Here is a 27,793-nt window from a genome sequence, read left to right on the forward strand (position 1 = left end):
ATCCACTCACAGCTTTTTCTACAGCAGAGAGTAGCAGAGTCTCGTCTTGTCTCTGCTGAGGAATTTGAAATTTGTAGGTGTTTCCTACCCTAAGCTGTTTATCAAATTTGGCTGAAATGACTACTCATTTTACAAGGTGTTAGGAGGGACAATCAGAGAGTGCATCTCCTCCTTCAGAAACCGTGCTGTAAACTCACTATAAAAGATATATTGGACCAATTTGCTCACCTCCCTGTAGAGTGTACTCTGTCACAGGTCTGCTGAATGCTCCCAGCCCAGCTCCATTGTAAGATGCCACCTGGATCTCATACTGGGTCCAAATGATCAGGTCTTTCACTAAGCAGTAGTTAATTTCTGCACTGGTGATGTTCTTATACTGGTGTTCTCCAGGGAGGCCAGCCAGGCGATACCTACCATATGGGAAGAAAAATTTGCTAGTTAATTAGATGGTATCAATTATAGCAAATATCCGGACTAGCAAAAAAGCTTCCTTTGTGATGAGGCAATATGCAAACTTTTACAGAAAAATTATACAAAGAAAAATGAAAAATAATCACCAAGAACAGACTAACTCCTGATAAGATCATATCATGTTTGACTGCTATAGTATTTATAATCTGATCTTACTGGGATTACATGCTCAGGGCTAAACAAAATGGGTATTTTATCCTGTTTTATGGTTGCAGAAAAATTACAGCTTTTTAAATGCGGCTTGTCTAGTAAAAGCTGTGATTTAGTAGAAAAAATAGCCCAGATGTGATTTTTATCAGGGTGCTGCTGTGAATCAGCTTGAGAAATGTTTTTTTCCCCTTCTCCTCCGAAATCTGTAAAGGAAGAGCTCAGAGGGCTCTGACCTTCTAGAGTTTCAGGCATTGCCACCCCTGGCTTCCACCAGGATTGACTTCACAGACAGATTAAAGTAAGGATGGAATATAGTTGAGGCTGAAGAGTTGAGTTAAGCACTGGAATTCCAGGAGAAGGGCTGTACCAAATATGAGTGAGTGGGAAATATTCTGACAAACTTTCTGCTGAGACGTGGGAAGCTGAAGCACTGAATGTATTTTCCCATGTAAAAACTGCATTGCAGAACACAGAGCCGCTTTGATGTGTCTCTTCAGGCCAATAAACTAGGGGGAAGAACTAAATTATAGAAAACAAACAAACCTTGCAAATCTGTGAATGTGAATAATACTCTTTGTTTTCCTTCCTTTAGGAAAATGGTACAACGGATGCTTACAATATGCTAATTCACAAAAAACCCAGAAAAACAGAGGCCAAGTAAGGGGCACAAGGCATTACTATTCCATGAAAAAGACAAATATGGAAACTTTTGTATTTTTATTCAACACACAGCTTTTATGCACTCTTATTCATGTTTTGCTTCACAGTAATTGCCAAAAGCTTATTGACACAGAACAATTTCATTGACATCTTACAGTCAGATTTTAAATTCATCTAAGTTAAATTGGTGCAATTTCTACGACTAGACAACTTTGTGTATTTCAGCCATAGATTTTGTTCTAAAGTCTTCTTATAAAGAGATCAGTTCTTAAGCGCTGACAACCCCCTCCCTTTTCTGCTGAGGAGCTGCTTGCCTGACCACTTTTTGGCATACTTAATATTTGTAATGCTACACCAGTGTGATTCCATTTATGAAGTACAAATGGAAATAAAGAAATATCAGCCCTCAGCTGAGTCTATTGAATGTCTTGATCTTTTCCTACTTTATCCAATATCTAACTTTTCCTTTCTTTTGTCTCCTGTGAAGGGCGTATGCTTCCTGGCAAAGTCAATGCTTCGTGTAGCAATGCTCTGTCTCACACCTAGCAGACGAGATGTAGAGCGCTCCTGTGATTTAATCTGTAATGCTGTTAGCATGGCAGTCCTCTAAATGCAATACTGCCAGCAAGAAAAAGGGCAGAGGAAGAAGGCCAGTTCAGAAATGTCATGTCTTCATGATTTTTCTCACCATGGACTTTGATGTATACTCCATATGACTTGTGCAGTGCACCTTTGTTTTTAAAGATCAGGTGTTCCATCAATTTAGTATCTTGCATGTCTGGAGTGCTGGATCTCTGGGACACATGGTGGGTTTCATTTTGTTATGTCCTAATTCTAGGGAAATCAGTGCAGGAAGACTTTTCTTCAGTGCACATTGCTGTGACCGCACAATTTGACTTGGAAGAACAACCTGGTTTATTACCTGGGACAGTTGTGCTTTTACACGATAATCTTAAATTCCTGTCAAATAAATGGTTTCTCTGCTCTGTAGTCAAGACAAAGCATGTAGATGTCAAAAATATTCACAAATTGAGCATAATGAATATGATCACTCTCTATTAAAATGGAAAGAGATGTTACAGCGAGGACAGGGATCAATTATGCTGATAGATGTTGTAGAAAATTTTAAAGTTAAACATTATTGAAAACGCTATATGGAGAAAACAGAACAGATTGCCAGAAGTAGGAGGCTACGGGATTGCTTTCTCAAAGGACATAACGCTGCCACTGGGTGAGATGCGTTGGGAATAGCTAATGAATTAATCCTATTATCGAGCAGACCAGTTTGAAGGAAAGAACTGTATGAGCAACAGTTGTACCCTCTGCAAATAGGTACCCAAGTCTCATGACAAGATTCTAGCTACAGACAGAAGTTAAAGAACCTTTTCCAACCTGTCACTGGTGACTGGCACAGCTTTCAAACTGAGTCCAGCTCTCAGAACTGCAGGCACTCGCACAAGTGGCTCACCACCGTAATAGGCTCTGTGCAGGTGACAGGGAGATTAACAGACTTCGACTCTGCCTGCAGAGAGAAGGAACTTTCCAGCACTATTTTGGGAGCTCACCAACACTCTTAACATCACAAAAACATTTCTATCCATGCCAGCAAAAGTAGGAGCACAGCATGAACAGGATGTTGGCATTTAAACTGCAGCATAGTTATCTTTTAGCAGTCTGGAGGACACTGTAATAAAAATGTCAGCAGCCTGCCTACAATAGGCTGTAACAATCGCTTGGAAATATGTTGGTGGTGGTGCAATGCTTGGGAGTTTCCCACAAAAGCTTTAATTTAGACAATGCCTCCTTTACTAAAGGTGTGGCCCTAGCTGGCTGCTAGCACTGCAGGATGCGTAGGATGCCAAGTGAGCAAGTAAGCTGTAGCTGAATTGGGTAGGAGTGAATAACTTAGTCCCCAAAAAAATTACGAAAGGGAAATGCTTTGCAAAGTCTCCCAATTGGCAACACCCTTTCCAACAGAGTAAATCCTGTAAACAGAAAGGGATGAATTCAGGATACCCAGTTATTCACCTGAATTTGTTCCTCATTAATAAATACAGATGGGGCTGCAAGAATCTTACTCACCCGACTGATTTTCAAAACTGAGCCAAGGTCTGCCATGAAGCGTCTGACCTGTCATTCCCTCTCTCCATTTTGTTTGGCACAAAACTGAAGTTTATTGATTCTATTTTTGCTCTTCCACAGTGCAGCAGCCCTGTTGTGTCTTTGATAAATTTAATTAACCTTTCTAGCAGGAAGTTAAGATTTTAATAAGCAAACATACATCCGCAATGCATAGGCTGCGCTGTACCAACTTCCTATGTGGACATTTTAAGTACCTGGTGCTTCACTCTGAAAATGGAAAAAAGCTGTATGGATGTTGTCTGGGAGCTAGTCCGCTCCACGGAGCTAACAGAGACCCCAGCTCACTGACTCTCTAGTACAGACAGAATTTAAGTGCCTGCACCCTTGTGGCCACTTGAACAGAGTTTTTTTCTCACTTGTAATAAACCAGGGCAGCCACAGCATTTGTAAATAATTTACTGGAATTAGAAACAAGTTTTAATACACTCTTAAGTCACACCATCCTGAATTCCCTCATGCACCCACGGCTCTATCTCCAGACCTCCTGGGTTAGGAAATTACTTACCTTAGGATGTACCCATGAAGAACTCCATTATGTTCACTCTCGGGAGGAGGTTGCCACTGGACCATGATAGACTGATTGGTGCGCCCACTGGCCACTATGTTTTTAGGTGGGGCACTGGGGGGCTCTTCGGGTAGCATCAACCTAAGTACAAAAGAATGCGATGGAGGTGGGTGATGAAATAAATGCTAGATAACATTTCTATTTCATGTATCCACTTCATGTGAACCAGTTTCTTTTATCAAAGTCTGATGACTAGAAAGAAATATAACACTGATCAAGCTGCTGAAGACATGCATGAAATAGTTACAACAAATCAACGTAATAGGAAATCAGTTAAGCAAGCAACAAGACAGACAGCTGAGGTAACCTTATTCTCCCTGAATAACCCAGGCTGCTACAACTTTTTAAAAAGATTACAAGCCTGAATGAGTTAGAGCTCAGGTCCAGTGTCTGTGACTCCTTCCAAATTGTTTCCTTCAGCTCTTTCAATATTTTTCATATCAAACTCCTACATTTTGAAAAAGCCATTTAGAGTTCAGCTGTTCTGCAATTCAAGTTCACAGCAAGCTTTGGTTCACAGAAGAAGGGGGGATGCATTTGAAACTAAATTTGATGAAGCCATCCTTCTATGTCACATCTGGGTAAATTCCAGAAGTGACACTGCAATGATTGGGTGACTGCTGTACTCCTGCCCGGGCTCATTGCTGGGGCTTAGCACAAGAACAAAAAAACACATTTCCAAGATTCTGCTCAACTGGTACTCCAGAAATACGAGGGCACCTCTCCCATCGTGTGCTGATACCCTGCATCACCTAATTGCCATTATCACCAATTACTGACAGAAGAGAACTGGGCAATGCTTACTGCTCCATTCCCCCGTTACTGTGCAAAAGATCACTCTTTTATTCATTCACAATCAATCAGCCGCTTTTTTCCTCCCAGTAGTTCTAGGTTATTGTGCCTTTAGTACACAGCTATTTATTTTTACGGTACCTGCTGGTCTCGGAGCTGTACTGGCCCTTTCCCACCTGGTTAACCGCACAAACCCTGAACTGGTAGGTGCGGGCTGGCGTCAGTCCGCTCACAGCAACACTGGTCATCTTTGGGTCAAGGTTTGAGAGGTGAACCTTCCAGGGAGAATCTGTTGGAACAATTTACATGTGAAAAAAAAGATAGAAATGCTCGTTAAAAGCTCTGCAGGAGGGAGAGAATGCCTCTGCCTGCTCAGAGCTCTTTGTGCTCATTTTCCTCAGAGGAACTTTGGGAAAAGAAGTTTCTTTTCAGCAGAAGAAACCTTCCTGTCAACCCACACGGTTATGCAGATTGCACATTTGTCTACTGGAAAGTGATGCTGCACATGTCATGGCATAATAAATAAAAACTATATTCATTAACATTTTAATAAAAGAGGAAACAAGCATGATAAAGACAGATGGGCTGTGTATTTCACAACCCATCTGTTTGGCAGGCCATTACACCACCACACCCATGAGTGGCTCTGGTGGAAGGACAGTAATGAAATTCACAGGCAGTTTGGAATATCTTCCTACCCAGCTTGCAAGCAGGTGTAGAAGCGTGACTCTCTCTGCCAAATCAGCCCTTTACTGTAAGACCTGAGAAAGCTTCTGCTGCAGATTCTACATGTCTGCAGTGGGGTGGGTTTTTTTTTTTTTCTTTTTTCTTTTTTGTTTTGTTTTGGGTTTTTGTTTGTGTTTTTTTTTTGTTTTTTGGTTTTGTTTTTTTTCCTGGAGATAGTATATGGCATTTGGTCTAATAATTTCCCAGGAAGATTCCCTGGTATAAACAGCCCTGGCAGCACTATAAAACCCTCACTGTCAGTTCACACACTTGACATCCCGAGCTCCTCTGATGCCCGAATTACATTTTCAAGTTTTCAGAGAGGTCAGAAATGAACGCGCTGAAAATTAAATATCCTGACTTCTCTTCTTCACAGCCTGCTATCATATATTCCCCCTGAAGTCATGACTGAAATAGTTAGGGAGAGGTGACATTTGGTCTGTGTTGCAACAGTACAGCAATGGAATCAGTCAATTTAAAGATTTGTTCAGTATTTAAATAATACAAGCTGTTTTCATGCTCCCCGCTCAAAATTACTAACACTTCTGGAAATTACTGAGGAGCTAGCTGTAGATTTTGGCAAGGTATCTGTGCATGTTGCTCATCAGAAGTGCACTGCAGCTCCTGGCAGGTCACCTAGACGTCTGCCTGAAAATGAAGATGAGATGTCCCAAAAGTGGAAGGCTGCTAAACTTCACACCAAGACGTAAACCACTCATTTAGTGCTTTTCTGGCACATTCCTTAGCAAGTTTAAGTCCTCTAGGGTGTGACGCCAGTTGGGCTATAAACATTGCATCTTTGAATTACTCACAATATATCTATTCTAGTAACAGCTTTCCAAGAACAAAGTTTTCTTAACAGGAAAATGGACACTGCATTATACTGGGAATGCCAGAGAACGACAGTTGCATGGCAGTCAAGTCCCATCCTCACCAGTCGTTGATGATTCACCAGCGGTCACTTCGGCTGCAAGATCTCGACGATAATTCACCTTAGCTGAGCGCTGAACTTCTTTTAGAAAGACCTCAGAGGAAGCACACCTACGCTATCTAGAAAAGCACTGGTTCGGAGTTGTTTTGCACCCTAGTTCCTTCTGAATTGCATCAAGCTTCCCTTGAGACTTCACAAACAACTGTTTGTAACTGTTTGTTACAGCCAGAGTGCACAGCAAGAAATCAAAGTAAGCCGAAGTTAAGGCATGGCTGCCTTAGTACATCACCTGAAGCAACTTCCTGAGGAAAATGGAAAAGCAGACACCAACAAGAGAGTGAAATACCCTTGTACGAGCTACCTGGGTAGTGGTCCACTTCCTAGAGCATTTCATTTGCTTACTGCTAGTGTAAACACCACCTGAGAGTGCTTAACCCAAGCAGCTCAATGTAGTGAGCAGTTTGATTCAACAACAGGGCCTATTAATCTCTTCAGCACCTTGGGGCTTTGCTCTGTTTATATGCTGCATTTGTAGAATACTTTATTAATTCTTTTTCCTCTCCTGGTGGAAGATAAAAGATCTGGCAGGAAGAGAGATTAAACTGAAAACTAATATAAACGAAGCCTATTCATCTCCTGGGCACTCTGATTCGTAAAGGAAGATGGTTTGGGGAGGATTTGCTTGCTCATGGAGCAGTGGATACAGTGAGTGTGCAGAGTATCTTTAAAATTTAAATGTCAAGTCTTTTTTTTTTTCTTTTGACAATCAATAAACTAAACATTTCAAAAAGCTATTCTCCTCCCTTAAACACACAACAACCCCCTGAATTGTACAGAAGCTTGTTTTACTGTAGAGAAGAGTAATTCTGACACTGGAAACATGCCATAAAATTTTCAACACCGACTCTTTTCTCCTCCAGGGTTGACGGTCACTTGCTTGTCCCAGAAAGCCTGGAGGAGCTCCATAGTGACAAAAGACTTGCCAGGTCAAACTATTAAATAAGCCCCTGTTAGACTGAACAGACTGTGCTAATCCTTCATTTAATTTAAGCTGCCCAGAATGTACTCTGGGCTTTGCTTGCTTGCTCTTCCACCGAAATTGCTACTGGCTGAAAAACTTCCACGTTTAGCTATCGTCTTAAGGTTATTGGGCATTTTGAATTAACTCTGATTGCCTCTCCAAGTTAATTTATTAGAAACAAAGACTGTCACAGGCTACTCTCTAGTTTACAATGTGATTTTGAGGGTTTTAGAAATTACTTTTGTTCTGTCAAAATGTTTGGATGCACGTGTGATACGTTTAATAACACTGGTTACTCACCAAGAGGCATTTCTTCTGTATTTCCCTTTGTACTTTACAATTCATGCATTAATTGTAAATTTCTCAAAAGTCATTTCTAATTTGATATTACAGATTAGATCTATTGCAGAAAGCTGATTTTTGCAGGTTTGGAGTACATTTCCATCTCTTTCCTTCTCCAGAGGGTTTTGCATAGACGGTAGTATTAGAATTTGCTGTACTGCAGGAGTTTACTGAATTAATCTTTCAAATTTTCATGACAATCTGATTTGCAAAAAGTTCAAATAAAAGTTAAGTGTCTCACCCTTCATTTGGTAGGGCTTCAGCAAGGTCTACCAATGGCCTGAGGAGTATCTTTTCACACAGTCATACATAGATCTGAGTAACAGTCATAATGAACAGCATAGTTTTACTTCCATTTTTGCAAAGATTTGTCAATGTGTTCAATTTCTATCATTTGAATATTCCTACCAAATTCAGGATGACAATTCGTCGGTTAAGTTAAGCATGTATAGATGCTTTTCATAGGAGCTTTTATTACATCCTCATTGGCACAACATGATGAATCTGAGTTATACCTTCATATCACACAGCACAGATATCCCAGATTTTCTCAGCAGGATTCTTTAAGTATTAATTCATTTATTCAATTAAAAAACTATTCAGAATATTTTTTCATTAACCCCTGAAATCTAAACTTCTTTGGAATAAGCTAAACATATCCCTTTCTAACTCCACAAAGATACTTCATTGGAATTCCTAGGTATATCACAACAGGGGCTAAACAGGTCATGAAACATCCAAACTTATATTAGTGCAAATGACAGCAATGCATGGTACTATTTAGTTGAAAATCCTATTTCAAATTAAGGTTCACGTTCCTGGCTCTGTGTGGGCAGGAATACTTAATGAATGTGTTTGTCTAGAACTGTGTTTTCCAAATTAGATTATAAATTTGCCCCCAAATGTTTAAGGCCATATGTCTCAAGTCACCCCCAGACAGAATCTACTGTGAATACTTGTAATTTGAGAATTATTGCATTGTGCCAAATAATTTTTTTTAAAAAATTAGGTGACTAGAGTCGTTCATATTTCCAGCAATTTATGTGCACAATCTGCCACTGTTTTTTTCCTCTAATTAAAATAAGGTTTTAATATCTCTTTACTGAATTGGTATTAATGAAAAGGAGTTCTAATCTATGCCAGGTGGAGTGACACGCCTCTCTCTAACACAGCTAGTAATTAGTCCCCTGAAATTTACACTCATTATTTTGAACCCTCTTCAGCTATTTCTCAGAAACAGATACTGTTATTATGTATTCATTTATGGTACGTGCTTCAAAATGTACAATAGATCCTAAAGCTATTAGAAAATTATTCAAAGCAAAATAGCTAAAAACCCGAACAAAACTAGGCTGCATTTTGGCACCTGTAACTGCAAAGCACAACACATGTATTAAACCTCCACAGAACCAAGAACAAAGTCTCCTGGGCAGCTTTGCTAACTGGAAAATAAATCATAATTCTCATGTCCCTGCCTAACCTTTACATGTATGAAAGCAAGTGGGGATGGGGATGCTGAGCATATTGCACTGCCGCTGACAGTGAAAGAGCTGATGAGACACAAGCAGATGAGCTCGTGGAGGGCATATGCCGACTCCTTGACAGTTGCTCTTTCTGCAGCACAAACAGGACCGACAGCAAACCTGAAAGGAAATTTTCTTTGAAAAGCAAAGAGAGATTCTGCACAGTCGTATCAGACAAAACTATACCTACACAAGATCAAGTGTCAGCTTTGTTCACAAACATCACTTGGGATGGGGGGGAACAAAGGAAAGGTGGTGTTTTCCGAAGGAGTAGGAGGTCTGCAGAAACTAGATATTAACCACACACTACTGAGATCAAAATAACTGAAAAACAAACACTTCCAGAAAAGAAAAACCAAAACAAGACAGTGACAATATGTAGACATTACAGTCAGCTTTCCAAACCAAAGTCACTGTTGACATTGTTCTACTATTCTGTTGGTACCTGCAAAGCTGAGCAGTAACATAAGAAATGAGAGAACACTGCAACAGTGGAATATTCAAGGGCTTAACTTCTTCTCTGTCCTACTTCTGAGTAACCATTTAGATGGTATATACATAAAATCAAGGTAAACAAAGACAAAACCTGAAAGGACAGCAAGATCTAGAGTATTTCTGGGAGTTAAGATGCTCAATTCACAACAAACCCAGTCTGTGTTTGTTTTTTTGCAGCTGCAAGCTTGCTGAAGTACATATACCTATGATTTGTAATAACGAGACTCAGTGGTGGATTGCAATGCCATCAGCCAAAATTATTGGATCGATCACAGAGTGAGCAAGGGTTCACAGGATCCTGTGGAGTTCTGAGGGACTGTCTGCATGATTTCTGGAGAACTATTGTTGGCTTTTGCTGAGCCTTCTACAAATTTCAGTGAACTAATTACAGCATTTTAAAACGATGGCACATTTACCCCATTCCTATACTAGAACAACTGCAAAGCACCTTTGCTAGAAAGGCACTTGAAGACCTTTCAAACTTCTCCTGGCACTGAGCAAGCTTGCCTTTTCTTTTAGTGACTCTTCCCAACCAACACAGCCAGCTGTGGACCCCAGTACATATGTTCTGCCCGCTCTGTGCTGTCTCTGCGTAAATACAGCTCTAGTACCTTTGCATCATGTTCCCAGGCTGGGGCTTTATTAGCTTGTCATTGTCAAAGCCACTGGGAAACATGAAACACAAGGGTAACGTCCTTGGGTGAAAGAATAGGTAAGGAAAAGCAAAAAGGCAGTTACTGGCCTGTTGTTGATAGGAGAGGAAGAAGAGAAGAGTAAAAATAAGAAAGTCACGATAAAAGGGTAGAGACAGAGCATGAGTGCAGAACACTGACTTTTCTCAGTCATTTGTTAAAAAAAGATCAGGAGTCTTGGCTTGAAAAGAACTGTTTTAAGGATAGCAGTCCTGGGCATGAATTGGGATTGCTGCTAGGATCAGAATACTGCACTTTGCTTAACAGATGTCAAGATCATCAGTTCTGGGACCGCCACATCTGAAAAGTTACGCACTCCAGCCTGCAAAGCAAAAGGGTTGTATGTGATCTGAAGCTCAAGTTTCATCTCAGGCTGTCTGTGTGGCAAAACAAAACGTCTCTAGATAATCAGAAATCAGGACTGTTTCACATTCAGTTATGCAGTGGCTAATTTCCACATGTCAGAAAAAGTGATGCTCTTAATTTTTTCATCAAGAATCAATTGTTGGGCTTGGATTTCCAGCTCCTAGGGTGATAGAGATTAGAAAATATTGCCAAGGTGACTGATTTCCATATAACCTCATCTTTCCATCAACTCCTAAAGAGGCATTAGCAATATCCCTGAATAACCTTGCAAACTGAGAGCCGCAAAGGACCAGACATACTGCATGACAAAATTGTCAGAAGTGGCAGTTCACGGTGGCCAGGTTTCTAACCCACAAATATTTGTGTATCTTACAGTTAAAGATCCTCAACCACCTAGCTAAAAGAAGGGTGTAAAAGGATGACCTAGGGAAAGATATTTGTGTATCTTACATGATGACCTAGGGAAAGATATCTGTGTATCTTACAGTTAAAGATCCTCAACCACCTAGCTAAAAGAAGGGTGTAAAATGATGACCTAGGGAAAGAGGAGAAAATACTAACCCATATACAGATAAAAGAATAGCTCCTATTGACATCTAAGTTTGTTCCTCTGACAGACCATCAGTTCCTTATATTATAATCCTGCCTGCCTGCATTTTTCAGGTGAAATTTGGGCTCTGAATGCATAAAAGTATCTATGAAACCGGAGCAAAAGAAAACAATGGTAAGAAATAAAAACTGACTTCTGCTATTTTACAGGTGTTGAATAGAAGCACTGAGGAATGAGCTGTTGTGCCTCAAACCTGGCTGGCAAGGCTAGAGGTGGAACTAAGGCTTCCCTGTATAACAATTCCACAATCTCAGACCAGTTTTTGTTGTTTAACTCTTTCAACGTGTGAATAGATGAGTGCAAACCCCAGGGCTTCCCCTCCACGCACACTGCCTCTCATTTGGTAAACATCAGTAACACATTGTTAGTAGCTCTGGTAAAAGCTGAGTCTGAAAGAAGGCTCAATAATTAAGAGGAACATGAGGTTGAAACGTATTTGACTTTACTCACTGTTCTCAGAGAGCTCGACCATGTAGTACAGAACGGGGCTGTTTCCATCAAAGGGGCGCACCCAGGAGAGCATCACGCTGCGGCTGTACGAGGAATTTAGAGTGGCCAGAAGATTCTGAGGGGAATGAGGCAGCTCGCTGTTAAGGAAAAGAGAAAGGGATTGAAAACAGCACAGAAAAATCAATCTGCATTTCATTCAGCTACAGTCTTGCAGGCAGTTAAAGGCACACGACATTTAGACTCGTATGATGATCGATATAAAACTACCAGCAGCTATTGTACAATTAAATAAATGAAAGACATCTCTGAATTCTTCACAATTTTATCCTATCTGGAAAAAAAAAATAATTTATGCTGAAAGTCCCAAGGCTGATGCTTAGAACAGCTAATGGAAATGTTGCTAAGTGTGGAAAAAAGCCAATTTTCATACTGCTTTTGATTGAGACAAGTTGGCTAATAAATTTCCTCTCTCACTTTTTCTCCCTTCTTACGATGATGTCCTAGCAATGTGACAGCAGTAATACGTATAAACAGTAAAACACATGGGAGATATGATTTAACATGGAATTTTTCATACTCAAGGAAGCAGAAGACATTGACACTATCCATATAGAGCTACTAATCAAAATTACCATATGTATTCTTAGGCTACAGAACAGCTTGATTTACTCGCGGATTCAGGCTTATCCTGTCATGGGTAGAATCTTTCCTTCCTATAATAAGGATTTTTTTGGAAGCACCCAACCAGAAAATGTAGTGAAAATGCCTGCAGAAACCCCACGGAAATACAAAATGAAACATTAAAAAACAAAAATAAAACAGCAGCTCAATTAAAATGTGTAATTTCTCTACATAAAGGCAATTTGTGGAAAAACATTTCATTTGTACTCATTGGCTGAAAGTCGGAGGCTGCCTGGTGCAGTGAGAAAACTCAATTCTGCTGCAAACCTTAAATGCTGATCTGTATTAAGTTAAAATAAACCCTTCAGCCATTACACTTGAGCCTGATTTCTGCTCCTTACTGTCCTGGTTCCTCAGGAGGACAAGGACCGCAGGGTGAAGGAAAAGCAAGGAGGGCCAGTTTTTACCCATTCCACCTATTGCTCCTCTGCAGGGAAGCTGAGGGGAGCCCTTCCTCAGCAAGCACCATGGATAATCCACTCTGGTCAGAGCAGGAGGCCACAGGGGTACTTCACATGCTTAATTTAAAAATGTAATAATTTCTGGTTGTAATGTATCATGCCACTGAAGGCTTACAGTTATTTAAAAACCTCAGCTCCTTAGCCACTCACAGAAGTAAATACGGACTCTGGCTTTAAGCCAGAACAATAAATGTGTCCTGGCTTTTGGGTTCTACTAGAAGATTGAGGAACATATGGAGAGCCAGACAATAATCTCATTATTTTTTTGTTAAAACTGTGAATGCTTTTGTTTACATGTTTGTGACGACTACACACTGCAGCATTAGCACCAAGACAAAAGGTTGCTGGGAGAGCTGAAGACTGATCAGAACAACACACAGATAATGGGACAGCACAAGCGGGGGACGCTCACCTGCCCACCCCTCACCAGGCTGGAAGGGTCCACGCTTCCCAAGCCTAAACCTAAACCTCAAAGCCTGGTCTCGTTTGACTTTAAATGCCTAACCACATTAGCAGCAAGGTGACCCCAGGCTCTTTCTGTAGTAAACAGGGAATGACACCTCACGGTGTGATCCAGAACTTAACTTCATTAAATCACTTGCTCAAGATGCCTTGATTAGGAGGAGTTTAGGCTGGCTATGTTCTCACTTAGACCTGGGCATGGACCAACCAAGCTCCAGACTTCTGCTGCACAGACAGCTAAGACGTGGTCACTCCTGGGCTAGAAAAAACATCGGGCACAGGGAAGCATATGAACAGGTCCAATGGAAGCAGATTTTGAACAGGGCACCGAAAAATTTGGGATAAAAAAGTTTAGGGAATAGAAGAACCTGGAAACAAAGTAGGAGGGCAGCTTGTCTGCAATGCAAAATGGCAGAGCAAGCCTGTCATTTGGAAAGTGCGGCGTGGGGATTTAAGATATGGCCATTTACACAGGGACTACAGGAGCGTGCTACTTAATTTTGAATGAAACATTAAATTATAATAAACATTAAACCTCCACTACAATTTATCATTATGTCCTAAGCAAGCTGGTTGGAAAAGCGCTTTCGTGATTAAGCTGACAACGGAAATTACTGAAGGAAAGAGAGTGAAATGTCTTGTGGCATGGCTCACAGAGGTCCCAGTTTCTGTTTTGTTTTATCATCAAGCCTTGTGGGGAAGAGCTCGGAGATGGGCTGTAGCTTCAGCCTAATCCAGGAGATGATGGTCACGCAGGGAGCAATGTAGGAGGGGTGGCAGAGGGTGAGCTCACAGCAAACTTATCCCCATGTAACAACTCTTCTGGGAACTAAGCAAACGCTCCTGGAATATATTGAGGATATTTCCAGGGGGTGCATTTACTAACGTTGTTTCCCCATACGTTCAGAAGGACTGAATTAACAGTTCATTTGAGGACAGAGGCTACATCACTAGGAAAGGCTTTGCAGCTCAGTCTCTTTTTCTTGGTGTATGAGTCTCAGAAGGCTTTTGGAAAAGAGAGGACATTCCCCTTTTCATGTTTTTTTAAAGCACAAACTGAGTTCAAACGTGGGTTCTGGTTTTTTCTTTTTTTTTTTTTTTCCTTAGGATTTGGGTTTAATTGGTTATTCTTTTAGATTGACACAAACCGGTGATCAGTCAGCCGTGTGAAGGAAACAGGCACTTTCTGTTCAGACAGAGGTTGAGCAGTGGGAGCTGCAGCAGCCATCCAGTACACCTATCTCCACTAATATCATATTCCTTAGCCATATGTGTCCACACCGAACAGCAACAGATGGCGCTTACAGATTTAAATCCCTCAAGGTGAACATAACAAGTGCCTAAGAAACACACCTGGACAGAAATAAATATTTAAAACTACAAAGACAAAGCACAGAAGTGTACTTCTCTGTTTGTAGTATACAAAAGCAGAGATTAATAAATAGTAATTCTTACTTTAGCAAGCACTTACACTTTCTCTCCCTCTCATTTGCTACCACATACTGTGTGGAAGCAGTGACAAATGAGACCTATACCACCATCATGAATATTCATGTTCCCAAAAGAGATCATTGCTGCTTTTTTTCCTAAAAGAGAATTACTTTTCCTTGCTGCTAACATCCAAGACATCGTTGCACGAAATGGTAATTCCAACCGCTCTTCAGGATGAGAAGGACCTCGGACTAGAACTACCCAGCTTCTGATAGAGCAAGAAAGTAGATGAAGTTTAGGACCATAACACACAGGCACGGGACAGCCCTTGATTGGAATTGGAAGTTTAATTCCAGCATTATTATTATCTTTCTTTTGTTGACTGAAGCCCCAAACAGGAAATATATGAAGGTTTTTCCATATAGAATATCTTAAGACCTCACTACTCTACTGCTGAAGAGTTGCATGGATGCAACTTTTCCATAACTTTCTTTGTACAATAGCAAAGTATGTCTATGAACACTTTTAAATCTGTAATTGATAGATAAGCCCAGGGTTAATGGCATAACCACCCAGGTGACCTGAAGGGACTCTGACAAAGCAATTAAAACAGCAGATTTGCAAGAAAAGAACTTGAAGCCACTGTAGCAATCTGGGAGAGAAATACTAGCTAGTTGCAGATGATACATGTTCAAAACAGAAACCCTAATGTTTTGAGTCAGCTCATCACTGCCAGAGGGCAGCTGAAAAATTCACTCAGCAAACACACAGAGTGTTTCATAAAATTAGCTAAAAGCAGACTATTTGCTGAGGGAAATAAACCAGACACGGTTTGGAGAGATTTCTGAGAAAAATGGTCCAACAGCAGGTAATTAGAGAGACTGTGACTGAAGAGGGGATTACTAAAAAGGCAAGGGAGATTAAACAAGTTTTCTTGTCAGTTTATAAAAAAGCCCTGCTCCTATTTCATAAATTATTTCCTAAATCAGGTCCACCATACAAGTCTTACTTGGAGCAGGTGGTTCATCTGCTAGACCTGATAACGTGGTAAAAAGTTGAGCCTAGCCAAGCACTCAGCCCTGATGGCTTTGCTCATAAAAGTTTATAATGTTTTAAATGAAAAAATGTATCATCTGTTCCTCAAGACTTTCCAGTTTCTCTTGCAAAAGAATCCTCTTCTGTTTCTAAACATAGGAAGGACTCTCGCAAGGCATCCATGAGTTCTGAGGCTTTTTGTCTCTCGTAGGCCTGTAACGAGGTGGATTTTTGAAATTAAAGTCTTGCCAAGTCCCAAAGCGCACAGATTTATTTCCCATTTCATTTTGGTGGTCAGCACACACTCAAATCTACAGATAACTTGGGAAAGGCTTTTGAATTTTATTCTTTATTTTGCTAAAAACACCTACATTTCTGATACACCTTCAATGACAAACAGACACAATTGTATTTCCCAGTGTATTTCTCGGAAGTATTTATCTTCTGAGTATCAAGTATGTTTAGACTCAGCAGTGAACCTTACTTCTTGGATGACATCTCAACATAGAGCTTGGAATAATAAACAGAAGCTTTCTTTCTAACGAGGAAGGAATAATATATTTTCAAGTTTGACATCCTTCCTGTTTTCACTCCCTACAGAAAGGAAAAGAGATGGGCTATTGGAACTGAGGAATATGGGATCCACATGAAGGCAAGTTTGTAATAAGGCATGATTTTGATTTTTTACTCTGCATTGGTCTTGCTGATTTTATTTTTAGCAATCAAGCTATTTTTTCATGGGATATATTGGGAAGAAATTGGAAAAAGTAGCGATTACAAATACTCTAGTAAAAAGGGTATCAAAATTCACGTATAAATGCATGATAAAGGCGATACTGTGCATTCTTGGCAACCCACTGGGGTTTATTGTAAGTGGTTAGCTCCCCTCTTCTGCTTTTGAAGATGACAGAACAATAGTATTTCTTTCTCTGGTGAAAAAGAACTGAAAGAAGATGAACTTGCTGCCAGGAATAAATTGTCTATTTTTGTATTACATTGTCCTCCCCATATTTTTGCATAGACAAAGAGCCTAAAAGATTTTACTATATGTTGTGACATAACAGAGGCTTGTACAGGGCTTTGATTTTCCAACAATGCAGCATTACCATACTTTTCGGTCATGTTCATACAACAAAGAGGTTCTTTAGTATGGACTGCAGACAGGCAGATATTGAGCAGCAGCTATTATCAGGCATAGATAACGGTAATTCTGCATATTTTATATATACTGAGAACCCTCAGGATACTTTGAGCTGGAATCAGCAGACTTTCCCGTCAGGTGAGTGATACATTTTGATAACTCAGCTCATGCAGCTTTAGGAACAAACGTTTTTCCCTCTACACTGAATACTATATTCCCTCTATACTGAAATGTATTTCAGTATGGCATTTACAGGACTATAAAAGTAAAGCTAAATGAAGCTGGGATGTTTCATAACATATAATTATTTTCAGGATCAAATTGTATGACTTGCAGGAATGCAAGAGTAGCACAAGCTCGTCATCAAAAGACCTGCAAATCTTTCTGTATTTGCAGTCAAGAAACTCTGCTAGAAGAAAAAAAAAGTAAAAAATTAAAATCCATGTCTTGCAGAAGAGGAACATCACTTGAAAATGTTTTACCGCGTGCAAACCAGATCAAGTGATGTACATGAAGAATAAGCATATTTAGAGGGAAGACAAATGAATGACTAGAGTATCTTGACTAGCAATAAGTTTCTGTGCCCAAGTACCATCAGTGCAAAATTGATGAGCAAGGTAACCTTTGGCTGCACTTTAGCAAGTCCTTCATTAGTTTTCTGGCTTTCCTTTTCAAATATTTTTTTTCTTCATAGACATGGTGAGATAAATGATCCATCCTGCTTGCACCACCAATGCATACCATGCTGCGCTATCAGCGCATGCTCTTCTAGCAAGAAACAGTACCTTTTCCCCCAAGCCTGTCGTCCAACAAGGGAAGACAAAGGAAGAAAAAGTTTTCTTTCCTTCTTTTCAGATTAGAAAACCAGACCACTCAGAGATTAAATAACTGAAGGTCACCCTGAAGGTCAATGCTTTTGAATTGAATCAGTTTGAATAGAAATCAGTAACAAACTTATTTGTGCCTTTGGAAATTTCTCTTGACATGCCTAAAGGTAGAGGAGGGATATGCTGGTTCTTTGGGGAAAAAAAGGTGGTGAGACAATTTGAGTTGTCAGATAAAGCGAGGCAGGCTACAATATTGTCTGTTGGTAGCCTGCTCCAGTCTGTAATCTGTTGAGAGGCCTCCTCTGAACATTTGTCTGACATTAGTGCTACTCAAGGCACTGAAGTGTAAGTGCTCATTGATGGAAATGTACATGCCCTGTTTGTTAATGTTCTGCACAAGAGAATTATCTGGGAGAACAGGGAATGTTATAGATCTGTCATTCGTATACAAGCTAGAATTTAATTTAGGCTTTACTTCAGACGTTTCCTTTCCACATATTTTCTTCTTCATTTCACTTCTGTTGTATCATGTATCTCTATTTCTCACAGATTTGTGCTGCTGAGCCAAACGATAATGATGAAAGCTGCAAAGGAATGCAATGTTCTCTGCCATTATTGCACTACCTGCAGCACTACTTTGAAATAAAATGTCACAATTCAAGGTATGATTGAATGACTTATCAGTTACTGAAGTCCTCCAGAACAGTGGGTCTGATATATTTCTTTAATTCCTCCAGGAAAAACAGGTGATGGGCGATGACCAGCAGAACATTGGAGGAAGTGAAGGTACAGGATTATGAGCCAGCCCCAGTGCGTGGAGAGCCAGCCAACACAACTGGAACGAGCTGGGGTTCAATATAGTAGCAGTATATTTTGAATTGTCTTCTGCTCTTGGACTTAAACCAGCAGTAAAACGCACTCTGGGAGGAGAGCTGAGGAGTGCTTAATTAGAGAAAGAATGTATGACCACTCTCTGAAAATGGGCATCTGATCTAGCCTTGGCACTGTCAGAATAACACTGCATCAAACAGCCCTCTGCACAGCAAATCTCAGAGGCAAACTCATTACACTGCCAACAGCAGAAGTTGCCATCTTCTCAGAGAGATCAGGCATGACCAGCAAAAACAGATGCAATTTTAGTTAAATTAAAGCATGTGGCACTACTCAAATAAATAAAACCCAAGAAGTCTATGTAAAACATTACCTTCTTATTCATTTGGTCTGCTCCACACGTGTACCAAACTCACGGTTGTTGCTTTTAGTCATAAAAATAAAATGGAAGTACACTTCACCCCAGTGGAAAGACAGAAATAGAAAATATGGAACCCCGTAATGACATTTTTATAATCCTTTTTCAGAATTGAACTGTACTTTAAAGATTTTCTTGGTTTTATTTTTGAAGATCCTTAGGAATAAAGAAAGGCATACATAAAACTATTTTTCCCCTGGAAAAGTATGTATAAAGAGAATGCAGGAGTAAGCAATGTCTGTCCAGGGACCAGCTATTCTGATGTAAGTTTAACAAAGAAAAAAAAATACTAAAAGGAGGAAAACATTTTCTTATAACTTTGACATCATAGCGCAGCACCTGGGCATTTTCAGAGCGCACTACAGCACAGATGACAGGATTCAGGTTGGAAGGGACCTCAGGAGGTCTCTAGTCCAACCTCCTGCCGACAGCAGGGTCAGCCATGAGATCAGACCAGTTTATTCAGCCTGGTCTTGAAAACTGGAGACAGTACTCTGGATGTAGACTAACCGGTGTCAAATAAAAGGGGATAATCATGGCCATCAATCTACCATGCTGGTGTTACCATAGCCCAGGATGCTGTCAGCCTGTTTTGTTGCCAGAGCACACAGCTGGCTCGTGTTCAGCTGCCACCTACCAATATCCGCAGGTTCTTTCCAGCAGAACTGCCACCAGCCAGCCACTGCCCAGGCTATACTACTGCAAAAGGTTATTCCTCCCCAGATACAGGTGTTGCATTTGTTTTCTAGAATTTCATAAGGGTCCTGCTGGCCCATTTCTCAGCCTAAGTTCCTCTGAATGGTGCCCCTGCCCTCAAGTGTATCAACTGTCCCCCATCTATTTTGTGCCACCTAGAAACTTCATGAGCATGTACTCCAACATCTCCTCCAGATGACTGATAAGGATGCTGGACAGGGCATGTCCCATTTACAGTCCCCTGCAGTAGTCCACTTGTTACTGGCTTCAAGTGGGTTGCCATCTCTTAATCGTTATCTCCTGAGCTCCATCACCCAACCAGATGGGTATCTACACGTAGTGGTTCAGACAGATGCAGTTACTTGGAAGTAACTTCCAAGGCTCCAGTTACTTGGAGGCCCCAGCAGCATGGCAGTATGCAAAAGGGAGGACATTTCAAGGCAGTTTAATTAGGAATGAACCAGGCTTATTTGCCTTTCAAAAACCTCCACACCGAAAATCAAACTTACAGACTCTCCAGATCACTTAGAATGAAATGCCAGAGAAATGCCCAAGGGTATCTGAAACCAAGCGTAGTGTGTATTTCAGACGGAGTACTCACATCACTTCTAGTCGAGCCGTTCTGGAGTCATTTCCTCCAAAAGAAATGACCTCACAGGTATAGTCTCCGATATCACCTGACCATGTCTGGCTGATGAGGAGGGTTCCATCTTTCTCTACAGTGATCCTGGAACTGCTGGATGGATTTATTACAACACTGTCCTTCTTCCAAAGATACCTGAGTATTACAACGTTTCAGTTATTAATTACTCCCAAGAACTTCAAAACAGATTCAGTTGAACTGCGCTGTAAGTTATCAGCTTCTGTAACCAAACATTAAAAATGACAGGCCCCTACAGTTACTTTCAGGAGCAGGGCCTTTTAAAAAATTAAGTTTTAGATCTGTGATCGGAATGAGAAATGTAATTGCATACCAGATACTATATATTTAATAAACAGTACTTTATATTTTACATGGAAAAGGTGAAGTATTCATAAATGTCCAAGTTCTTAAGTTCACCTTCATCGGCATTTTAACCTAGAACGTCATACTCTGCAATTAACAGCTGAGGTGTTGGCCCATCTCTGCTAAGACTGTAATGAGACTAGACTGCCATAATCAGTAACATCTTGAAACTGCTGTGGCAAGGTTTATTAGAGCTCAGCTATCACAACACACACATCAACACTCAACAGGGATATCTACAGCCCATAGTCTTACAGCTAAGTATCTCTACATGGCATTCTTACACCTGCATTTCTCTTTCCGAAGTTCTTTCCTCAGTTGACCCTTCTAGCACCTTCCAAGCTGTTCCTTGCATTTTCTTTTGCTCGTATTGCTTTCAGACTACATGAGTTTTCATGGCCAACGAGCATCCTCTAAGAGCTCTAGTGTAAATTTTAATAGTTGAGACAAATTCTGTTCTCCTTTATACAGTTGGAGCAGACTATAGCCCCAAGTTATTGAGTTGTTTCCAAGAACACAGGCACGCCTTGTGTGGCTTTCATGCACCCCAATGTAAACACTTCTGAAATCCTATTCCTTCTCTTTGGCTTTTACTCTCATTAAGTATCAGCTTCTGACAAGTTGGTTTTATTGATAGTGTATTAACCTTGACAGTAAAATCATGGAAGGCTATATTGAAGTCATGAAGTGGAACATAGCTCATTGTAAATAATACATAAGGCTGAAATAGAAGATGGGATTTATATGATTAATGATACAGTGTACAACCTTATAATGCAGTAATCAGGGGTCTGGTGTTAAAATCTGGGGTCCTGAAACTTTTCACCTAATGCTATTCATATAGCTTAGAAAATTAAGCTGGGATAAACTACACAAATAAGAACTGACACCACCAACCTGATTGAAATTCTAGGATCATGAGTCGCTTCACATCGCAGAGTGGCTGTAGTTCCTTTGATCACAGTGCTGTCCTCAGGAGGCTGAACAATGAACGTGCGATCTGAAAGGAACACAAGCCATAGTTCAGGTGAAATTACAGCATTTTGACTTGGGTATTCACTCAGAGAGCAGGCAACTGAACATCTGTCACTCCAAGCAAGCAGGATGTTCTTCTTCAAGTCTCTGCGGTGAAAGCTCCCCTCCCTCTTAATGTCACCGCGCCAAGAAGAGGTAGTACGCTGTGGATGCAAGGAAGGAAAAGCAGTGAGGGCATGAGTCTGAGCCAGCAGTGACCTGGGTAGGAAGCGTGCTAAAGCTGTACTAACCCTCACCTGCCTGGCGGTAAGCGCCTACGGCAGCTCCCTAAGCCGTAAAGCAGCAGGTACGTTCATAACACGTTATGAATGAACCCAAACATACACTGAGTCAGGAAACTTGTCACACTGTTTGGAGCAGGGAAAACAAAAACACCACGAAAGAAAAATCTGTGCAAAGAGTACGCTAGAAAAAAATACCCAGAAAGAGGAAAACTGAAATGGTACCCTACAATCTCATCAAATCCAGAAAAGAGGGTAGAGGAGGAGGAGCTTCTGGTAGCCTGAATTTTCCATAGAAGATAGATATGCTGTTTACTCAGATGTTTCAGAACATCTTTATTCAGGCACCTCCTGGAGACTTAGAACACAATAATTGCTGTAACTACAGCAACAAGATCCGGTGTGAAAGATCTCTATTATGCTTAACTCACGGTAGCAACAGCAGATAGCATCAGCTGAAGCAGGTAGACAGCTAGAATGAGTAGAGAAGATATGTGGATAATGTTAATCAGTCCCAAATCCCTACAGAGATAATCAGCGTCTACTGAGATACCTCATACATGCACAAGAAGGAACCATCAGCAAAATCAAAAGCTAACTCTAATAGCACAGAATTTTTAGCATTATTCCTGATGTACCTATGTATGCCTTCTAGCTTTATAATGGTGCTGTTGCTACACAAATATTAGGTTATATTCACTTTTCTTTTCCCTCTCCAGTGCAGTACAACGAGCAGGAACTATCTTTAATATGTATAAGAATCAAAAAAATTCAAAAATTATTAGGAAGGATCTCTTTTACTTGATCCATACACCTGGATATCATTCAGTTTACAACACCCTGATATGTCTAGCAACTCTATATTGTCAGTAATACGATGGCCATATGACACAAGTCCATTACATTTACTGTCAGTATTTTTTTCAGGTATTCCCAGGTTCAGAAGGAAAAATGTTGCTGATTTAACTTACACAGTTTGGGGATTAACAAATGCCAAACATGCACCACACATCAGCAGCATAATCAGTACTTCAAGTACAGGAAAGGAGAGAAGGCCATGACATTTCTGTATTTATCATCATCGCCTTCATTGTTTTTAATTATTTTCAGTCCCAAATCAATGACCATTATTCCCTATTAGCAACGAAATCCATGTTACACTTAATTTTAACTCAGAAGTAACACAGGTGAACCCGTTGGATCAGACGCTCTTCCCCCACAGAACAAATGCAAAACCAGAGATCAAAAGCAAATGGTGAAGGACAAAATCATTTCATGAGTTGCCCTGTGCCGTGCCAATCTGTAGCATGAGAGACTAGCTGAAGGCTGCTGTATTTGGTTTGGCTTCCAACAGTGCCCAGGGCCACAAAGAAGTACAAAGGTATGAGGAAAATCGTATCACTGTAACTGCAGCCCCAGCCCCAGTAACAGCACGGGCTGGTCTATACTGCCTGCAGACTCCTGGAAGCAGAAACCAACTGCAAATCACCCCGTCTACAAGTTAAAAGGTCTGATTTGCAATGCAAGATTGGCCAAGGCAAAACCTGAGTAAAATCGTAATTGTGACTGAGCCTCTATTTAAATACACTTCCTTGCACAAAATAGAAAACTATATACGCATAATTTTACAAACAAAAAGGGTATTTGTGATAGGTTTCCTAAAATAGATACATTATTCCTATTAAATCATACAAGTATCTCTATTAACTAGAAAAGCCTAATTACTTATGAAAATTTCCTGAGCATACAACAAAAATTGATTAATACTTGATTAAAGTTAGACTTTAAACAAAGCATTATCCTTACTCCACACTGTCAGCATCACAAAAGCGTTCAGAGCTCCTTCAGAGTTGACTGCACAGCAAGTATAATTGCCGGCATCCTGAAGGAAAACGGGTGTTATCTGGAGCCCTCCAGATTCAAGAAGAATGAACCGAGGAATCTGAACGGAGCCACTGGCTAAGATCTGGTTTCCTGAAACACAGAAGGGAAGAACAGCATGATTAGTGTCACGTAGACTGCACGGATTAAGCGCTGCAATTCTAGCTCTTCCGAAAGACTATTACAGCCTATTCAGGCCACTGGCTCACAACAGCCCCACAACAAGCCCACTGCTCGCAGAAGCGAGGAAATGAAGAAATATGCACTAAATGACGCTACAGCATCTCAATAATAGGAATGGCCAAGAAAATGTGGTTACAGCTTTTCTACAACAACTTAATAACTGGCTACCTCTCTTCCATGAGATGGCAGGTTTTGGAGCCCCTGAAACTTCACAGGTTAGCACTGCAGTCATCCCCTCTGTAACAGTAGTATCCTCTGGAGGCTGGATAAATGCTGGTTTAATGTCTAGAATGAAAAATTTAAAAAATTCAATGCATCAGCTATCAGAAAGATCCTTTACCTATTATCACGGAGGACTTTACATCCACATTTATAGAGCTGATCATGGAGAAGGCCATGACAATAATACATGAAAACCTTTCAGCAGTGACTGTAACCTTTCATTATTCATCTCCTAGGAATTATCTAATTCAGTTTATTACCTACATGGAAAATAAAAAGCTATCAGTGCTTGTACATGTACAAGTCAGATGGCTTACAGTAAAAGGAAGATAAAGCTCAAAATGAGTGGCTGGGGGGGGGGAGTCGAGAAAACTAGATAAACAGAAGTATTTTCTTTCATCTTTATAACAGAATTCTTTAAAATGAAAAGCAACTTGAGAAAGGCATTAACTTTGAAACTTAAATGTCAGCCAAAAGAATTTAGAACCTGAGTCTTATCCAAGATATTTTCCAGGCTTCTTTCCTTCCTATTTTCCCTCAGTTACATTTTATTACATTTTTTTCTGCATTTCCCAGATATATATTGAATTGGGGGTGATGTATTTTCTGCGGCCAGTAGGATTCTGGTCAGTATGTGTAAACTGCTCTCAGGCTAAAAAATCAGCTTCCCGAAGAGGAGTTATATTATTACAGAAATGTCTGTTAATAATCACTTTTAAAAGAGACTACTAGGATTTGTAATTCTTCCATAGAGAAGAGTGTACTTCATTAAGAAAACCATTTAATCAGACTTTCTGGCCAAAAATAAGCCATTTAGCTTGAACTTACTTTCTTTCCCCTATCAACTGTAGTTCTAGACAAAAGGCAGGCAAAATGATACCATGCACAATCATGAAGTGGTAGTTCAAATTCAGAACAGAATCACATTAGAATAGAACTAAATTATTTAAGTATAAAGAAAAAAAGTACATCATAATTAACCTTTCTTTTTTATTATTATTTTTTTTATTTTCACTAAGTTCTCTTTTTGTAGTGTGAAATAGGAGAGTTCACTGCAAGCCCCTAATGTCCTGGGAAGTTTTGCTACAGGCTTCAGCAGAATGTGTTGAGGCCAGAGGACATTTTGGGGTACCTTACAGCTAGGGCAGCTATGCTCGATGAAAACCAAGGTTCTGTGAGTTGAACTAAACGAGCACAGAGCGGTGGAAAAATCTGATGGATGCAGGGTCACCTACAGAAAAGACAAGGCAACTCATCGATCGATCTCGTATCACAACTCCTTACTCACTAGTCACATCCAGGTAGGTGTATGTCTGTATCTCCCCAGCTTTATTACTAGCAAAACACTGGAAGATTCCAGCATCCTGAGGACGCAGCGCGTGGATCCGCAGCCCACCGCTCAGCAGTACTTCGTAGCGGGGGTTTTCCAGCTTGCTGAGGGGAACAGCGTCCTTATACCAGACCAGGGTGGGAATAGGAACACCTTTAAAAAAGAAAGAATAATAATTTCACTGTTAGTCTTTGCAAAACATATTTTAGGTAGTCAAAATACTCAGCACTGTTCTGGTCATATCCCTGGTTTCCCATCCTTGTACACCAATTACTTATATTTTTATAAGTTCCTTTTGATAAACGGAGGCTGCATCTTACATTATCAATGGTAATAATAAACTGCAGAACATGTGGGAATAAAACCAGCAAACAGTGAAAGGGGGAATGTTGAGAAAACATGTTATCAAATTACTTTCTTCACCCAATCATATTTCATGCTACTACAAAATAAGATTTACAGCAATTTCATCTTGAAAGCCAGAATCATGCTACTTAAACAGCAGCGGTGTGGCAATGCAGCCAGTCTATAAGACTGTTCCATCCCAAATAAGATTCCTCTGTGCTACTGTAGCTAAGATGTCAAAATAAAAATGAAATGGCAAGTTACAGATAAAAAAAATGAAGTGCTCACATGGCTGTATTCGAGTCTTAATTTGGCAGCTTAGTTTGAGCTGATGTACAAACAGCATGTTGCCAACAATGGGACAGCTTTAAACTACTATTATTCATTCTCGAGCTTCACCTGTTATTTGAAAAATGCAGACATTAAAGAGAAACAAAAATCCTACCCTAGATATAACTTACAGCCCCGTTTATTCCTGTTTCCCTTCATGTGCCTGTTCTACAAGCCCTGACACAGTTATTTCACACATTTTTGCTGCAGTCATATCGCAGCCAGCTGGGATGGAGTGGCTGTAAATTCGGTGTATACAAATAGTGTAGGATCCTCTTTTCTTCGAGAGATGTCAGGGGCCTACAACAGTCATACACAGGTCTTGCCACCCCACTCCTCACATCAGACAACATTTTAACTTTACATCCCAGAAACACCCAACTGACCAGGTGCTGAGGGCCCTGCAGTGAAGCAGGTATTTCATTATGTAATTGGATAATCACAGCATCACAAGTGTATCAAGCCAATTTAAGTTCTTTCAGCCCCAAACACGGCATTTTTGTCATCAGTAGCTATTTTTGAACACATATAACTTCAAATTTCAGAGCTTCACAGTCCCTTGTAATAAGGTAAGGAACTATGGACTTAAATTCACGAGCGAGTGATATTTGCCCAGATAGAACAAAGCAGGGTGTCACAGAAGCAATAGGGATGGGATGTCACCAATGAATTGAGCATCTGCAGACAATGAAGTTCACTGCAATGATGGCAATGACTTAAGGTTCTCAGGTGAAAGCACCTCGGGAAGATCTGTATTATCATCGCTGTCATTTTAAAAATCCCAAAGTTAAATACTATTGTATTATACTTCCATTCACATCTCGTCTCCGTATACTTATTCTCTTTATACAGACAAAAGCTATATTAACTTCTGGGATGAATGGAAAAGCAACGTATTTAACAACTGAAGAACAACATTCAGTTGCTGCTGTTTACTTTTATAAACATGTGTCATTTACTACGATCACCTCTGATGCTTTTGTTCTGCTGATAAAATAAAATGTACTTATAATCCAGAAAGTAATCATCTCAGGAAGGAAGCCACTATGCAGACTGCATTTTCTGATAGAGAATAGACATAGTAGTAGCTTGCAATAGGCATAATTTAAATTTCATACAACAGCCCATATACAAAATTAGCGTAAATTTCAATGTTCAGAATTCTCGGTGAGAGTGTTATTCATCTCTTGAAAATCCTCCTGGGCAAACACAAATTATCACTGAGTAATGAAGAAACAGATGATGCAAAATGGAATAGTTCTCCTGATGCTGAGAAGCCTGGAAATGATTTCAAGTTTAAATAATAGCAACTCCATTTTCC

At 40.2% G+C, this 27,793-nt stretch overlaps 1 protein-coding gene across 4 annotated transcripts in view; it reads right to left on the reverse strand.

Annotated features, from left to right (window-relative positions):
* Window positions 1-27,793, reverse strand: part of SDK1 (sidekick cell adhesion molecule 1) — a gene marked incomplete at its 3' end in the record, with an annotated part of 406,390 nt that overhangs the window by 112,739 nt on the left and 265,858 nt on the right. For all 4 annotated transcript variants that reach the window (XM_080382366.1, XM_080382367.1, XM_080382368.1 and 1 more), the window contains 9 exons: window positions 25,756-25,950; window positions 24,414-24,530; window positions 23,988-24,155; window positions 21,823-21,925; window positions 20,521-20,697; window positions 11,937-12,073; window positions 4,922-5,069; window positions 3,929-4,069; window positions 229-410 (listed from right to left, as the gene is read on the reverse strand). In XM_080382366.1, the coding sequence (XP_080238492.1) occupies window positions 229-410; window positions 3,929-4,069; window positions 4,922-5,069; window positions 11,937-12,073; window positions 20,521-20,697; window positions 21,823-21,925; window positions 23,988-24,155; window positions 24,414-24,530; window positions 25,756-25,950 (1,368 nt within the window). The remainder of the gene's footprint in view (window positions 1-228; window positions 411-3,928; window positions 4,070-4,921; window positions 5,070-11,936; window positions 12,074-20,520; window positions 20,698-21,822; window positions 21,926-23,987; window positions 24,156-24,413; window positions 24,531-25,755; window positions 25,951-27,793) is intronic.

This window comes from Falco punctatus (genome assembly GCF_963210335.1).
Source record: "Falco punctatus genome assembly, chromosome: 4".
Lineage (NCBI taxonomy): Eukaryota > Metazoa > Chordata > Aves > Falconiformes > Falconidae > Falco > Falco punctatus.